The sequence below is a fragment of the Macaca mulatta genome, chromosome 5 (genome assembly GCF_049350105.2).
Source record: "Macaca mulatta isolate MMU2019108-1 chromosome 5, T2T-MMU8v2.0, whole genome shotgun sequence".
NCBI lineage: Eukaryota > Metazoa > Chordata > Mammalia > Primates > Cercopithecidae > Macaca > Macaca mulatta.
Genome location: NC_133410.1, coordinates 71,594,570 through 71,613,053, shown reverse-complemented (window position 1 = coordinate 71,613,053; position 18,484 = coordinate 71,594,570). Strand labels below are relative to the sequence as shown.

Genomic DNA, 18,484 nt, shown 5'->3' with positions numbered 1-18,484 from the left:
AATTCTAAAGGTAGAAAATAATTATTTCTCCCTCCCTCTGGAACCTCTGCATTACTAACTCCAGGGCACGCCACTGACATTGTTGTCTATTTCAGTGGTGCCCTCTTGCGGTTGCCTAGTTCAACCCGGCCTCTTTTCTCTTCACGGTCTTTCAGCAGTCCTTTTCCAAAGCATGATCACTGTTAGCTTTTTTTTTTTTCTTTCTTTCTTTCTTTCTTTCTTTTTTTTTTTTTTTTTCTGACGGATTCTTGCTGTCACTAGGCTGGAGTAAAGTGGCGCGATTTCAGCTCACTGCAACCTCCGCCTCCCGGATTCAAGTGATTCTCCTGCCTCAGCCTCCCAAGTAGCTGGGATTACAGGTGTGAGCCACCCTGCCCGGCCTGTTAGCTTTTTAAATATCTTACCAGAGGAGACTATTTTTACTCACATCTATATTTTTATACTGTTTCTTTATAAATCTTGTCATACAATCACAAAACAGTGTTGTTCTCCTTGTCGAGAGAAAAGACTTTGGGGTAACTTGTGGCCGACCCACACAATGGGGTAGCATTCCGCCCTGGAAAAGAGTAAATGTGTAGACAGGATCACAAGCTAGATTAGGGTAGTGTTTGTATCAACAGAACAACTTACCTCTTCATCAGTAGGAAATCGGTTGAATAAACTACTAAATAAAGGAATACTTCCTAGCCTCAGAAACAGTGAGGTAGAACTTGTGTTGACTTAGAAAGATAGGTGTGATATATTTTCAAGTAAAAATAAACAAGCAAGCCAAAAACGACAGATAACAACCTTATTGTACGGACTGAGTTTGCTCTAATAAATACATAAATATTTACAGGTCTAGAGAGATCCACAATGAACTGTCAAAAGTGATTTTTTGTGTGTGGAGTTTTACGGTGTTCTATAAATGGAATTTCAGCTTTTACCATATATACTTCTGTAATTTAAAACTGTTTGTAAATATGTCTTTTTAAAACTAATAGATACTATTTTTTTGAAACGGTTTTAGATTTGTATCTAGAAAATCTAAAAAATTGATCAAGTCTGATAGAAAGTTCCCATTGACATGAACAACTTCCTCTATTGTTAACATCTTACACTAGTATGGTATATTTATAATAATTAATCAACCAATGTTAATATATTATCATTAACTGAAGTCCACAGTTTATTCAGATTTTTAAATTTATTATCTATGTCCTTTTTCTGTTTTAGGATCCTATCCAGGATATCATATTACATTTAATTGGCTCTGCTAGGCTGTGGCAGTTTTTCAGACTTTCCAACAAGTATCTCCTTTTCAAAGTCTGAAAAATACCTTTTTTATTAAAAAACAGTAAACATATATACTTTAAGAAAAGCATAGATTTATTCCTTCATTCAATCAGGCAACATTTGTTGAGCTCATTCAGACACTATTTCAGGTGCAGGGATTCGGGGGTGAAGACAGACAGAGTTTCTGTCTCTTAGGGCTCACACCCTAGTTCAGCCAGCTGGAGTTATGGAGAAAAATAGCCAGTAAATCAGTCAATCAATCAAAGTAATAAAATAAGATTGCAGAAATGCTATTCAAAGAATTAAAGCAGTCATACGAGTAAATATGACCTTATGATTACTTAATTTCATGCAGATCAGGGAACACTTTCTAAGGAAGTGATAGGCAATTCAGCAATGTGACTACCTGGAGAAGAGCAATCCAAGATCAAAGGTCACCCAAGGCCGAGATGGTCAAGTGACAAGTGGTTGGAGAGTTCAGGGAATAGAAAAAAGACAAATGTGCCTGAAGCAATGGGTTGAGGGAGAAGGCTATAGAAAAAAGTCAAGCATCTGAGTGCTATTAAAAACCTTTGACCAGGGTCATGACGTATTTTTTGCAAAATGACTTTGGCTGCAAACTTTGTTTTCCTCTGATATTGATTCTTATAACTTCAGCTATTATCCTTGTGTAGATGATTTTCAAAAAAAAAAAAAATTTAAACAACTGCTTTACACATTGTCAAATTCCTCTGTTAATCCATTCCACCTACTGTCTGAGTAATGTTTTAAAAATGCAAATTTGATCATGACTTGACCCTATTCAGCTTGTCCCTTACTCTTTTTTATCCTTATAGAAAAAAAAATCCTTTTCTGAACTACAGTGCTTGAATATCAGACTCCTGTTGCTAATTTCTCACCCCTTTAACTGGCTCCTCCTCAGATCCTACACTGCCAGAGGATTTAAATACTTTCAGTTCGTGTCTTTGTACCTTTATAGTCACAGCCCCTTCTGCTTGGATTAATTCTAGATTTGCTTTCCTTTCTCCTTCTCTTTATTCCAGTAACTTTGATTTACCTATCAACACTCACTTCATATGTCAATCACTCTAAGGAAGCATTCTTTGTCCCACTTAGTCTGAATGAATGACCTTTTATGCGAACTTACAACACTCAGTTTTCCTCTATTACAATTTCCTCAATTATCAAGCTGTATTTTAATGTCTCTTCATTCTCTCTATCAATAAGCTGCTTGGGAAGGAACAGTGCCACTTTTATTTCTACATCTTCAGGACCTTTTAAATTGTATTTAGCACATATTAAGTGGTCTCCAAATATTTACTGTTTAATTCAAGCTCCAGGCTCAAATTTCTGATTGCCTACTAGTATGTCCACTGCAGCAGAAATTCTGACAACACTTTTCAACATTTGCTGTTGCCAGTCCCTCTCCTCGCATTCTCCCTTAAATTCACCTCCTCAGGCTTGTGCCCCCACTACACCACTGAAACTGCCCTTGTTGACCTTGTTGAGGTCATTAATGACTTCTAAATGCTGCTAGACCAACAGTCGGTAGTCAATCCATACCTTACTTGATTAATTAGAAACATCTAGCACAGCTGATCACCCCCTCTTCCTTGATGTATTATCTTTAGGACAACTCACTTTATTTTTCTCCTACCTAATTGACACTTATTTCCAGTCTCCTTTGCTGGTTCCTCCTCTTCTCCTCAAACCCTTAAGCTTGGAGTGCCCCCTAGCACAACAGTTAGTCCTCTTGTCTAAGCTTTGTACATTCACACCCTTGGTGATCTCATTGATTTACATACTACCTATACGTCTATCACCTACAAATATTATCCATGGCACAGACCATTCTCCTGATCTCCAGAATCAATTTTCCAGCCAATTTCTCAATAGCTTCACTTTGTTGTGTAATAAACACCTCAAACTTTCCATATCTATAACTGAATTCCCAATGTTCATTTGCAAACCATTCTTCAGCATCTCAGTTGAAGTGGTTGAGCCCCTCCTCCCACCTCTACTGTTTTCCTTCACTTTACTCCAGACGCTTGCCATTTTAAGGTTTTGGACCATGCAAACCTTCAAAAGTTCCATTTGAAGACTTTTATTCTGGCTGTTCTCTCTGATTGGAATGCTTCTCTTCCAGATGCCTGCATGGCTAACTCTCTTAATTCCTTTGTCGTTTTTGAATTGTTACCTTTTCAGTGATGCCCGTCTGTACCATCATATTTGAAAGCCAACCTCTATCCCAACACCATCCCTGATTCTAGATCCCCCTATCCTGTCTATTTTCTTTTATTTCACACTGTACATTGCATCTTCTAACAGTATATGGTTTATTATTTGCTTCCCTTGCCAGAATGTTCAGTTCTAAGATTATTTTTTCTCTGCTTTGTTAAGATGTATCTCAAGGGTCTAGAACAGTGTTGGCATGTGTTAAGGGCTCAAGAAATATTAATTAAATGAATAGATGTCCTGCTTCGAAGTGTTGATACATAAAATTGTATTGATTGCTCCTCAAAAGCAGTATCTCTGTGGTTTTCTTTTTTGTTTTACAATCACTCTGTTACCCGCAACAAAAATAGAGTTATTATTTCTAGTTCAAAAAGAAGAATTTTTGGACACTTTCTTGATTATTTTTGAAACCAAGGAAAACCCTCTTTCCATCTGTGATACCACACTCTCTGACTGCTTACTCTTTCATCTTCATTGTCAACTATTCTTACTTCATTTGCCCCTCTATTTTGTTAGTGTTTCTGTACCATCAATTCTTCTTCTACACAGTTTATCTGGGTAATTTCAGATATATCAATGGCTTTAATAAGCCTACTTAAATTTATGATGCATGCATTGTATTAAGCCGTTTTTCTGCTGCTGTAAAGGAATACCTGAGCCTGGGTAATGTATAAAGAAAAGAGGTTTAATTTGCTCATGATTCTGCAGCCTGTACAAGCTTGGCACTGGCATCTGCTTAGCTTCTGGGAAGGGCCCTGGGAGATTTTACTCATGGAAGAAGGCAAAGCAGGAGCTGGCATATCACATGGCAAAAGCAGGAGCAAGAGAGGGAGTCGGGTAGGTGTCACACACTTTTAAACAACCAGATCTCACAAGAGCTCACTCGCTATGTGAGGACAGTACTCCGCCCTCATGACCCAAACATCTCCCACCAGGCCCCACCTCCAACATTGAGGATTACAGTTCAACATGAGATTTAAAAGGAAAAATATCCAAACTATCTCATGAACTATATTTGAATATCAGATATCTTATATAAGCTTCAGGCCCATCTAGATGCCATTCAATTACAATCATGCATTACCAGTGAGGATACATTCAGAGAAATGCTTCATTTTGCTGTCATGCAAACCTCATAGGGTATACTTACGAAAACCTAAATGGGATAGCAGATTACACACCTAGGCTACGTGGTATAGCCTACTGTTCCTTAGGCAACAAACCTGTACTGCATGTTACTGTACTGAGTACTGTAGACAATTATAACACAATAGTATTTGTGTATCTAAACACAGAAAAGATACAGTAAAAATATGATAAAAAGATAAAAGCTAGTACACCTGAATAGGACAGCTCCATTTTAATCTTATGGGACCACCATGGTATACATGGTCCATTGTTGAGCAACACATCATTATTCAGTGCAACACTGTATATTCCATTCAAAATAGGCAACCTGAATTTACTGTGTTACTCATACTCTCCACCCACACATATACTCTTATGCCCACTACCTTTTGAAAAACAAAATTCCCATTTGAAGTAAGTGCTACCTCCTTGACTACCCCAAATTCTACGCATTGCACTTCTTTCTTTTCCTCGTCAACTGACATTAGCTAATCAGCAAATCATTTTAAATATCTTTGGAATAATCCCTGCTTTTCTTTTTCTCCAGAACCAGAATTCATGTACTTGAGCCCTGGTTCTACTCTATGTTAGCTAATTAGCCTTTAGCTAGTTACTTAACTTCTATGAGTCTCAGTATTCTCACTGTAAGATGATGATAATAAATTATACCTCGCCGGGTTACTTCGAAAATTAAAGGAGTTAATGCATGTAAACCATTCATATCAAGGTCTGGAATACACTCCACAAATATTAACTGTTACTGTGTATCACTCTGTTACCTTAAATTTTCTTTTTTTTTTTTTTTTTTGCAGTGACTATTTGTCACTTTTGGGAAGAATTGTAAATACCTTAACGTAGTTTGCAAACCTCTTTGAAATCTAGCCTTCACTTACCAGTCTTACCACTGAACCCCTTATACTCTTTGCTCTACCATAAGGAATTTGTTTTCAGTTCCTTCGCAGTGCCTGTTCTCTTTCACCTCTGTGCCTGTAAGCACATGTTGTGCCCTTTGTCTCTTTGTTCAGTGTTGAGTTTCATCTTGGAAATGTCCCACTTCATGGAGCTTTTCCAATACAGAGCTTGAACTCTATGTTTCCATCATTATAATGCTTGCCATGTTGGATTTTAATTACTTGTTTAATTGCCTGGCCTCACTATATTGCCATTACCTTCAGGGAAGGGAGAACATCTGTCTTTCTTGCTGCATCCCAGTTGACTGCCACATTGAAGATGCTCAATTAATATTTGTTGAATGAATATTGAGTTAGCAAGGAGTTTAAGTCAGGTCTGTAGATCCATTTAATTCCTGTAACATGATAGAGATTTATTTGACAGCATTCAGTCATTTCATTCTAAAGTAGAATTAAACAGTGATATGATCAAATACAGTTTGCAAAAAATAATGCTTTAAAAAAAATAAGGGTCTCTTAAAGACACACTCTGTTCTATGAAATTTTAGTTTCACCTTGTTTTACTCCTAAAGGTCCTTATTGCTATATTAAGGTCACTTGTGTTATATGATCTAATTTTAATTAAGATTTGAAAATGCCAGCACTTCACTGTAATATAAAAGGTAGTTCAGAGATTAGTGGTTTTTATATACTTAATAATATCAAATGACAGTGGTTATAAAAAGCACCTTAGGTTTATTGATCAGATGTGTAAATATCAGTCATTCAACTTGACTTGTAATAAAAAACCTGCAAGTTATAAACTGTTTTGAAGACACTTCTAACACTTGACCTTTACATTTTGATTTGAATCAATATCTAAACGCAGATTGCAGTACAATGTGTCCTATTCAGTAATGATTTTAAACTTTTGCTTCATTTTACTTTACTCTCAACTGATAAACTTTATATCAAGAAGTCAAAGAATTAAAGAACATTTTGTTTTTATTATTTCAAATTATAAATCAATGGATACTATTTTCATCTATCTATCTACAGTGTATACATTCAGAAAGCAAGAAATGGGAGCAGAGACCTGAAAATATATTTTTCTTCCTTAATATATCCTGAGATTTAGATATGAAGAAAAATATTTAAATGTAACTGTATAATATAATAAAATAATAATATAATAAAATAGCATTATTCAGCATGATTATGGTATATATTGATAAGGACATAATGCATTCAGGAAGACATATTTAAAAAGTGGAAGTAGAGTAAAATATAATGTATATTACTAGGCTGTTTTTCAAAAGAATTTAGGCAATTCATTAGTACAAATGTATCTATTATTATGAAATAATTGTTTCCAACTTTGTATTGGGCTGCCTAATATCAATTTGCTTTTTTTATTTGATCATCATCAGCTTGCTCATTATGTACTTTAGCTTTGGATTTCCTCTTCAGAGTCAAAGAAAATGTATTCATCCTCTAGTGTCTAACTCAAAAATAAACATTTTCTGGGATGTTTTTATGGTCCTCTCCAGCAAGAATCTGTTACTTTTTTGCTGTATGCTGTGGGTTTCTAGATCTGTTTTTTGCTGGATCATAGGTAAATTGAAGGCAAACTCTATGTTTTCTTCTCTAACCTCATTCAACAGTGCCTTACCTAGTTTTTTGCATATAATACATATTTAATGAAATCTTATTAAATTACATTAGAAATTACCTTTGGAAACATTATGGAAAACTTTTTATAAAATATATATATATATATTTTCTTACTCATAGTGTCCTGTGTTCACTATAATAACCTGTGGTTCAGATTTTCTCCTTCTGAACTCTGTCATCTTAACTTCCTCTCATTCACCCTGCCTCCCTCCCAAATTATGGTGATATCTGAACACGTTATTCTCTCAGAAGTATTTGGGGAGACAGGGAAAAAATTAAAGAAACAAAAAAGGATGCTTTCAATTTTCCTATTGTATATAATGTCATTAATAATTTGATAATAAAAGTAACTTATCTTTATGTGATAAATATTAATGAATACCTAAAAGGTATCACAGCACTAAAATTTACTCTGGGAAAACACAAATGAATATGATCTCTTCTCTGAGGACATTGTAGTCTGGTGAGAAAACCAGATACAAATATGGATAATTCTGTTAAAGATAAACAAATACTAAAATGGGAGCCTTCTGTGGTCTGACTGCTTGAGTCTCCCCATAATTCATGTGTTGAAACTTACTCTGCGGTATAGTGGTGTTGGGAGGTGGGGCTTCTGGTGAGGTGATTAGGCCATGAGAACAAAGCCCTCATGAATGAATGTTACTAGTGCCCTTACAAAGGAGGCCCAAGGTAATTTGTTTCTCTCTTGAACCCTGTGAGGATGCAGAGAGTGAGACCTCACCAGACAATGAATCTACAGGTACCTTGATCTTGAGCTTCTCAGCTTCCAAACTGTGAGCAATAAATTTCCGTGGTTTATAAAATTGTTCAGTCTAAGATATTGTGTTCTAGCAGCCCAAATGGACTAAGAGCCCACTGGGGTATTGATTCTCTGAAGTGAGACTAATTCAGGGAAGTATTGGCTAGCTAATAAGTTTTATCATTTCTATTTATTCTTTGCTCTTATACTCATCAAACTAATAACTTCAGAGATTTTTATTTTGGCTGATATGAAAATGGAGAAAACTGACTTACGTATGAGTTATCACGGATGGCAAAACCCTCATCTAGGAGTTACCGAACACTGCTTTGGGCTCTTGTAAATGAGACAGTGTCTCCTCCTTCAGAAAGCTCGCCATCTGTCTAATGGGAAGTTTAAGATAGTTGTGCAGGTAAACAAATATATGAGACATCTTTAGATAATGACATATGATACAAAGAAAACAAAACAGGTAATAGATTTAAGGATGGGGGGATTCTCCCCCACCTTTCCCCTGGTTTTGCTAATAATGGAAGACCTCTCAGAGCAGATGATATTTGAGCTAAAACCTGAATGAGCTAGTGATTTAAAAACTTGTCTGCAAGGCCGGGCGCAGTGGCTCACGCCTGTAATCCCAACACTTTGGGGGGCCAAGGCGGGTGAATCACGAGGTCAGGAGATCAATACCATCCTGGCTAACACGGTGAAACCCCGTCTCTACTAAAAATACAAAATAATTAGCCGGGGGTGGTGGCGGGTGCCTGTAGTCCCAACTACTCGGGAGACTGAGTCAGGAGAATGGTGTGAACCCGGGGGGTGGAGCTTGCAGTGAGCCAAGATGGCACCAATGCACTCCAGCCTGGGCGACAGAGTGAGACTCTGTCTCAAAAAAAAAAAAAAAAAAAAAAAAAAAAAGAACAAAAAGAAAAACAAAAAAGCCATGGTGGTAAAGTTAGACATTTATACATCTTTCCATAAGGCATTCCTTCTATTGGAGTATTTATTTTTATGATTTTCAAATGGAGGAAGAGGGGATAACTAAGTTCCCCAGATGATTTTGCTTACTTTCATAGTTTGATATTTACTGCTCACCTGGGTAAGAGGTGCCACTCATGTGTTTCTCACTGTTGATTCTTTTGTGTATTCTTCCTGAGAAATCTTAGGCTATTTCACAAATACATCCTCCTGGAATAATGACAAAAGTTGTCATTGCAAAAATATATAGCAGTTTTTCGCAAAGGCTTTTGCAGTAGCTATAACAAATAAACTCTGTATTTTGAAATATATAAAGTGTAATTATAAAGTATACAGCATCCTTAACGAACATATCAGAATTATATGCTATGAGTAATATTCGTCAACTGAATTCGCCTAAGGTCTGAATTTAATGATAAGGGTCCTAATAATGTTGCATTAAAAAATAATGCAAATATGTGTCTAGTAGGATATGGTATGTCCATAATCTTGGTGTGAATCAAAATGACTTTTGGCTCTTTCCCATTTGTGTTTGATTTTTAGAAACAGTCAAAAGTCACTGAGAGTTTAGTGAGTATACTGTATGATGAAAAGGATAATACTCACCCCTACCTACTCTCAAATTGAAATATAATAGGTCTTATGTTGAGCTTATGAAAAGAATGCAAATAACCAGTTTGAGAAAAAATAATTATCTTGTGACCAGATGTCATAGTGTGTGAATAAAATATACAATACATAAATGTATAAGGAAATCCAAATATAGGTATTCATTGAGGAGTTGTAACTATTTAATTAACCTTCATTTAGCTAGTAAAGGGACATGTCAGCAAGCTTTAGAAAGTTTAAGTCATTTATAATTATAAAGCTTTTAAGATGGACTTAATTGTGCTGTCTCACTAGCAGGAAATGGGGCATTTTATTCAAGTCTCTAAAAAAATCATTATGAACTATTTAATACACATGTTGCCTTTACTCTCCAATTCCTCAAAGCTTCAGGTAGTATAGGCTTCTGTAGTTGTGTAAGAGACCAAATTATGCAGATTGCATTACTGAAGATTTATTCCTTCCAGATCTCAATTCAGTGTGGCTATTTAGCAATTATCAGATGTGAAATGTGCTTTCTAAGTGAAGACTTCCCTTCTTCCTACACTGGACTGTGATATCAATTAAAAGTAAAAACAAGGTTACATTTTGAGCACTTGTTATGAGCCAGACAACTTTCTGAAATGATTATATTATCATACCAAATTCGTAGATGAAGTACAGAGAAGTTAAGTAACTTGCCCAGTGTCACACAGTAAGAGGCACTGTGAAGGTACAATTTGGGGGATGTGGTTCCAAATCCCACACTCTGATTTTAGAACTACAGAATACTATCTCTCGATCCTTGTGTAAACATTTCCTTGCAGTTATACTTAAGCAATGGTGAACAGGTGTGTCTTTGAGCAGACTAAATAAATGTTAAATTGGTGTCATAACTCACCAAATCCTAGGTTTGGTGGCCACATGTTGAGTGTGTTGCTTTTTAGTAAACTTGGCAATTGTTTGGGCTTAAAGCCCAAAATTAGTAGAAAGCCTTCCTAAAGACTGCCTTATCTTGAAGAATACACTTGTTGAATACTTGTAGCTATGAAAAAATATTGCACCTTGCACTTTTTCAGTTGCAAAACTAAGATAAATTAATAAATGGTACCTTTGATTTATTTGCTGTCGGTTCAAAGACATACAAAGTTTTTTAGATAAAGCAGTCTGTTGTAAACACGTTCCTGATTTTGTTCATTAGTTAATATATATATATACACATACACACATACACACAAATATATACAGTATTTTATAGATATATACACACTTACATATATACAGCATTTTATGTGTGTATATATATTTAAAGGACATACACACACATATACAGTCTTTCATATATATATATACACACACATACAGTCTTTTATGTATATATATATTTAATGGAGTCATTCAGGTTTTCTGTATATAAGATTATGTCATCTGCAGACAGGGAGAATTTTGCTTTTTCATTTCAATTTGGATGCCTATTATTATTATTACCTAATTGCTCTGGCTAAGGACTTCAAGTACTATGTTGAATCGTGGCAGGAGTAGGCATCTTTGCCTTGTTTTTGATCTTAGAGGAAAAGCTTTCAGGTTTTCAGTGTTGAGTATGATGTTATCTAAGGGCTTTTATACATGGCCTTTATCATGTTGAGGTAACTTCTTTCTGTTCCTAGTTTGTTGAGTTTTTGTCATGAAAGGTGCTGAATTTTGTCAAACACTTTTTCTGCATCTATTAAGACAATCATGTGATATCCTTTATTCTGTTAATGTGGTGTATCACATTCATTGATTTTTTTTATGTTGAACTCTCCTTGAATTCAGGGATAAATTGCACTTGATCATAGTTTATACTTTTTTTCTTAAGTGCTGTTGGATTTAGTTTGCTAGCGTTTTGTTGAGAATTTTTGCATCTGTATTCATCAGGATATGGCCTGCAGTTTTCTCGTGGTGTCTTAGTCTGGCTTTGGTGTCAAAGTAATGCTAGCCTCATAAAAATGTGTTTGGAAGTGTCCCTTCCTCTTATATTTTTTGGAGTTTGAGAAAGACTAGTGTTAATTCTTCTTTAAGTGCAGAAAACTTTGGTAGAATTCACCAGTGAAGCCATCCGATCCTGAGCTTTTCTTTCTTGGGAGGCTTTGATCACTGATTCAATCTCCGTATTAGTTATAGGTCTAGTCAGACTTTCTATTTTTTCCTAATTTAGTCTTGGAACACGTTCTTTCTTGGAACGTTCTCGGAGTTGACCATAGTTGTTTCTTTTTCCTTTTTTCTCATCTTGCATTTCTTAAATTATGAAAATAAAAACAATAAAGGACAGAAGAGAAATATATTATGCCCAATAAAATTTCCCCTAAGGTAAGATTTTAATTAATTATTATAAGATTATTAACTAATTATTAAGATTATCAGCAGCTAAAATGGCTGCTCCATAAAGAACAGGCATAATTTCTCTTGCATGTGGGATTTTCAGAGCATTTTTAATGAATTCACAGTATCATCTAATCCCTGAAAGAATACTTATTTACACTGAAGAGGTCTGTGTTCTCTTGTTTTCTGTTTTGCTTCAGAAAATATCTAAAGTTGTTATTTTATTATTATTTTTTTTTTTTTTGGTTTCCTATCTGGCATCTCTTTGTTTGGCATATCCTGTTGGCATTCCCTTATAGAGAACTTCCTGGAAAGCGGATCAGTTTGTTGTGATCCAGAAATACTTTTGTCTGGCTACTAGGTCATGCTTTACACCAAGAATAAATGACAGAGCTAAGCACACTATATTAAAATGTCCAGTGTTTAAACTTGTGAGAGACTTTTTTGATTTGTTTGTGTTGTTCCTCTTTTAAAAAATAATCCAAAGCATGCAAGTTGTGAGTAGGATTATTTTACTTAAAAGTACAGTGATGTTGATTTTTGACCAAAACTTGGAATAGCTGGGAAAATATCAAGAAAAACAACTTTTATCAAAAGGCAAATTAGTTTTTGAAGCTGGTGTTAATTGGCAGCCAAGGTGTTTCATTAGGAAGCTGAATTTTTAACAGTTGTTACTTGGTTACTATGAAAACACCAGCCAGGAGAAAACACTGCCTTGTGGAGGGTATTTCTCTAGTCTCTCCCAGCCCCTCTGCCAATGTGTCAATAATGTGAGTCCTGTTTTAAAACACTTACGTGCTGCCTGGTAACTGTGCCTGTGTTGGCTGTTTATTCAACTTTATTTCTGGATTAGATGCATATTTCATAATGATTTGTGTTCAGGGATGATCACTTTCAAGCTGAAGGTATTGTATCTTTCTATTTTACAATTTTCTATGTTTGAATGAAACCCAAGACCTTATTGGGAGAACTGTTTTTCTTTGTAACCGACAGCATAAAGCAAACCACAGGAAATATATAAATTGTAACTATAGAGATGATTCTTTTGGATGAAGCAATGAGAACTGTAGTGTTTTGTCTCTATGTGTGGGTGTACTGCTGATTTTTTAAAGATAAAACACCTGAGGACCATAGGTAGTAAGGTTCAACTGTTTATTCCCCTTCTTAGTAGTAAACAGCATGAAGAACGTTTCTCTTTGTACATAACATATCTAAAGCCCCTGGAGTATGTATGCTTTGATATTTTCCCCATTCTGACATTTTACTAGCTGGCTAAAAAACAGATAGGTTTGCTATGTGAGTCATCAACCTATAGGCAACAAATTCTTGGATTGTCACATTTATGGTCATCCTTTTAATCTCTGTTGTGTTCAGCATCCAGTTTTATGGTAATGTACAGAAAAAATGATTTGCTCTGAGTCATGTGGTAAAACTCTTGGTTTAAATTTTTTGTCAACAGTTCCCCAGCCAAATAATTTAATTATGTGATCATAGTCTTGTTGAAGCTTGTGTTATTGATTCTAAGAAGAAAGCATGACTTTATTTGTTGTCTTTCAAAACAAAAACAGGTTTTCCTCTTGCTTTGCAAAGTCTCAGCTAGGGTTTTACAGAACAAAATAATGAATGCTTCTGCTGCAGCATGTCACAGGGGAGGCTGGGACAATACTGAACTCATGCACACTGCTGATCCTTGCTTGCTGGGCAACATGTACACCTGGATTTCTGACAGCTATGTGGGTTCACTAGAGACCTCTGTCATTCTTTTCATCCTCTTATATAGGCAATGGTCGAGACAGTTAACAACCTCCTTCAGCCACAAGCTTTGAATGCGTGGAGAGACCTGACTATAAGCGATCAGCTACGTGCGGCCACCATGTTGCTTCATACTGTGGAGGAAAGTGCTTTTGTGCTGGCTGATAACCTTTTGAAGACTGACATTGTCAGGGAGAACACAGACAATATTAGTAAGTGGCCTTTGTTATTCAGAAGGTCTAGACACTGTTGTATATCTGAAGAGGGAAAAGAAAAAAGTATCTCTGGTGTCCCAGATATGAGTGATACTTTATTTCAATGGAGAAAAGTCATTCTTTTTCTAAAATAAAGAGGGCATCACTTGTCATTGGCTTAAAAGGATAGAAAATCATGTGTGCTATCTGTCTTAGGACATTTCAATATTAGGTTCAATATTGAACATAGTAGCCTGAGATCACTTACGGTGAGGTTTGTTTTTTTAAAGGACTTTTATGTATGTATTATACCATTTAAAATTTTATCCTCTTAATACAGGACTATTAGGAGTTATTTCAGTTATAATGAGAGTATCTTTGAATTCACATTATAAAGAAGTAAGTCATTTGAGTGAAAATGATAAAACAGTGTTTGATAATCATGTTATTTGACTTATAAAGGATATCAATCTATTTTTATTGTGGATTAGGAGTAGCTAACACTTTTATTTCAGAAGTTATGATAAAGCTGTTTCAAATTTATTGGGCTTAAAGATCAATATTGATAGGATAGTACAGCTCTAGATTATAAAAGGATTTTTATTTAATTTATAAAATAAAGATTATATTTTGAAACTTAAGGCCAATGACAATGTATTACAATTTGGGATTGAATTTTAAATTTTAGGCTTTATTATTGACATGTTTGTATTATTTACATAATTTTAATAACTTTTATTTGCATTACTTTTATAAAATACGAACAATATATTTTCTGAAAGATTTTCATAAATCATGACAAATAGAACGAGAATTCCAGTGTTTTGATTTCAGAAATACTGCAATGATTTAGGAAATTATTGTAGCTTAGGTATGTTTCTCAATGAGCACGGGTATCTCTTTGATATTAACAGAATTGGAAGTTGCAAGACTGAGCACAGAAGGAAACTTAGAAGACCTAAAATTTCCAGAAAACATGGGCCATGGAAGCACTATCCAGCTGTCTGCAAATACTTTAAAGCAAAATGGCCGAAATGGTAGGTTAGAGTTTATTTTTTAAGCTTGAGGGGATTGAACTTGCATCAATTCATTCTTTTTTGGCCCAGAATATTAGATCCACTATTGAGGAGCTTTTCCCCTCTTCCTTTTCCTACACTATTCTCTTTCTCCTCCTCTTCCTCTTCTTTCTCTACTGTACAGCACCATCAATATTACAGTGATATTTATTCTACAAAATTACCAATCAGATTTGGAAATTGTTCCATTACTTTTCAGTTGCCAGAAACTTAAATATAAAGGAAATTATGGACAACAAAATTCAGAGGATCTGACATCTTTCCTCAAAAGGAGGAACTCTCACTGAGTGTGCAGATTTCACTTGTAAAATTTTTTATGGAAATTTTACTTTTAATTAAATTTTTTTTTTTGGCTTATTCAGCTTCTTTTTGAGAGTTTTTATGCTTTTCTTTGCAAAGCATACAAACATTTAAATGTAAGGAGATGATTTTGGGAAATGGAACTATAAATATAATCAGCTTAGCTTACTACTAAATTGAATACACTGAAAATAATTAAAATTCAATAAATAATCTTATAAAGTATGTCCCAAACTTCACTAATATTAAAAAATGTTTAAACTTACACACATGTATGTGCATGTATATGTATGTGTGTGTATATATGTATGTGTGTGTATATATGTATGTATAGATGTGTGTGTATATATTATATGTATGTGTATATACATGTATCTCCTCTAAAATAGACCCCTCTTTCCCATATTTGTACATATATGCATACACACACACACACACACACACACACACACACACACACAGAGATATTTCTTTTTTGCCAAGAAAGGGAGATTGTTTAATCTGCCAGGTGATAGGAAGATGACCTCAGTTCCTAGTCACCAACTTAATGCTAATATTTCGTATTGCAGGGTGAACAGTGTTGATAAATAATATCAAGAAAAACAACTTACATTTGTTGTCATCAGAATAAAATGGTCTGTAAATGTTAGAAATATTGTAAGACTAAACTTAGAAATCATTTTTATGTTACTCATTTGACTAAGAAAATTTTTGAGACAGCAGTAAGATTAAGTAGAGCAAAATTAGATTCCTGCATTAGCTTCCTAAATTGTTTCCCTGCTTCCACTCTTTTGCCCTCCAATAGTATATCCTGTTGACAAAGGGTTATTCCTGAAACATACATCTGACCAGTTGACCTCCACTTACACTTACAATGAGATCTCATGACTTAACTAGGCCTGCCAGGTGCTACCTGGTCCACTTCCTTCCTGCCTCATTTGCCACACCTCACATTTGTCTTCAGCATGTTCTGTGTGATCCAGACAGAGTAATCTTGATTCTGTTTCTTGAACACACCAAGCATGTTCCTGCATCAGGTTTGGGGTGTTTTTGTTTTTGTTTTTTTAAACCTTTCTTCTTAGAATACAATTTTTACTTTTTTTTTTTTTTTTTTTCATGGCACCCTCTCTATCATTCACTTTTTAGAATAAATCTACCTCTATAAGGAGAGTCTTCCCTATCTCCTCTAAGGTAAACTCCTCTTTCCCAATCACTCTTTCCCCATTAGCCATGATTATGCCAATGTTTCTTCATAGCATTTATTCACTTACCATTATAAGAAATAATATTATTATTATTTTTCAATCTGCCTGCTTACTGCCTGGGTCTCCCTCCAGGCAGTAAGTTCCATGGGAGCAGGGGCCTTGTCTAATCTTGTTCACTGATGTAACCCTAGTACTTCAGTGCCTGGTTCATCTATACATCTATATACTCACTACTTAAGTATACAATAAATGTGTGAACCTTCAGACACAAAGCTGTGTATCCGAAGACATGTAGAAATATATTAGTCAAATTCAGTTCTGTGTTCATTTATTTTCTAAATTAACGTATAGTTGTTTTTTGTGTGTTTTGTTTTGTTTTAATAGAGAAGAGGGTCTTTCTGTGTTTCCCAGGCTGGTCTTGAACTCCTGGCCTCAAGGGATCCTCCCACCTCAGCCTCCCATAGTGCTGGAATTGCAGGCATGAGTCATCACACCCAGCCTGTTTTTGTTTTTGTTTGTTAAAGTCACATTTAAGCATTCATTTTAGAACAGAGAATATGAGAGAATTGCCAGTGACTAAGTGTGCTGGTAACACACGGTGGGATGGCAAAATGACGCCATCCTGGAAGTGGAAATTGGCATGAATTATCAGCCAATTATAAACCAATTAAAATTGAAGTTTTTAATGTCAACAAGAAAAATGCATGAATGTTCTTAATTTTCACCTTTCAAAAATCAGCATTTTAATACCAAATCTAGAAGGAAAGAACAAAATTAAATTGTATGTTATAACAGATAAGTATTTAGTGAATTACTATGATTTGCTCAGTACTGTATTAACACTTGTAGATTAGATAAGAATGCTCTCTTCCATTATATAGCTCTCATCATAATCTCTTTGCTGGATTACGGAAATGATAATGGATATCTCATAGAATCACTGAGACGGCTGGAGAATCAGGCCCAGAAGATACACTAGAGCAAGGAGGCTGACAGCAGCCTATACTACATCACAAAATCACTGCTGTGAAATGTCACTGCTGCCGCAAGTGAACTCTGTAGCAGTAACTGTGCCGCTGCTGCTGCTGCTGTTGCTGTACCACTCCCTGCCTATTTGTATCACTAGCTCCTCATCTGATATCTGAGGCTACTGCATCTGATTGGATGCATCTAGCAGAAGTGCCCAGAGCAACCTATTCACAATAAGCTAGGAAAGCAAGTACATGTCCATTTTGTGTCTATAAATCCCGAAGAGTAGGGAATTTCCCAAACACGGGAGTTAGACGTTAAATAGCCCTCCTCCTCAAAAAAAGGAAAAAAAAAAAAGTAACTTTTTTTTTTTTGCCTATCTCCTCACACGACTCAATTTTCTTTTTTTCCACTTGATTCTAAGATTCAGAGATAGGGACTGTGACTTCCTCTTCTTAGTAACCATAGTAGTTGGGGCCAGAAATAAGATATAGGGCTTGACTTTTTTAAATAAAGGAAATAATATAATTTTAAAAAGTGTGTTAAGAGACAATTCACTTCATAGAGGATTACATTTAAGTGACTGTCATAAAGGAAAAAAATAAGGTGGAAGGACTTGTTGACTTTGTGGAAACAGTGACCTTAAAATAACATGACAGCTGAGTTTTAAGACAGTAAAGACTGTGAATTCTTATGTGTTTTCCTTAACATTGCAATTGAGAAATAATTTACATACACTAAAATATACATTTAGCTTGAGGAAGCATTTAGCTTGGGAATTTGACAGTTGTACATTCTTTTATAATATCACAAAAAGAAAGAAAATAAATCTCTTCTGTACCCAGAAAATTTTCCCATGTCTTTTACCAGTCTTCTTATTCCCTCTCCTCGCCTAATAAAACTTTCTTCTCATTACTATTTCTGTAGACAAAATTTGACAGTTTTTTTTTTTTTTTTTTTTTTTTTTTTTTTTGAGACGGAGTCTCACTCTGTCACCCAGGCTGGAGTGCAGTGGCACAATCTCAGATCACTGCAACCCCTGCCTCCCAGGTTCAAGTTATTCTCCTGCCTCAGCCTCCTGAGTAGCTGGGATCACAGGCGTGTG

At 35.3% G+C, this 18,484-nt stretch overlaps 1 protein-coding gene across 8 annotated transcripts in view; it reads left to right on the top strand.

Annotated features, from left to right (window-relative positions):
• Nucleotides 1-18,484, top strand: part of ADGRL3 (adhesion G protein-coupled receptor L3) — an 854,829-nt gene that overhangs the window by 706,140 nt on the left and 130,205 nt on the right. For all 8 annotated transcript variants that reach the window (XM_078001870.1, XM_078001869.1, XM_078001868.1 and 5 more), the window contains 2 exon segments: nt 13,664-13,847; nt 14,744-14,866. In XM_078001870.1, coding sequence (XP_077857996.1) covers nt 13,664-13,847; nt 14,744-14,866 — 307 coding nt within the window.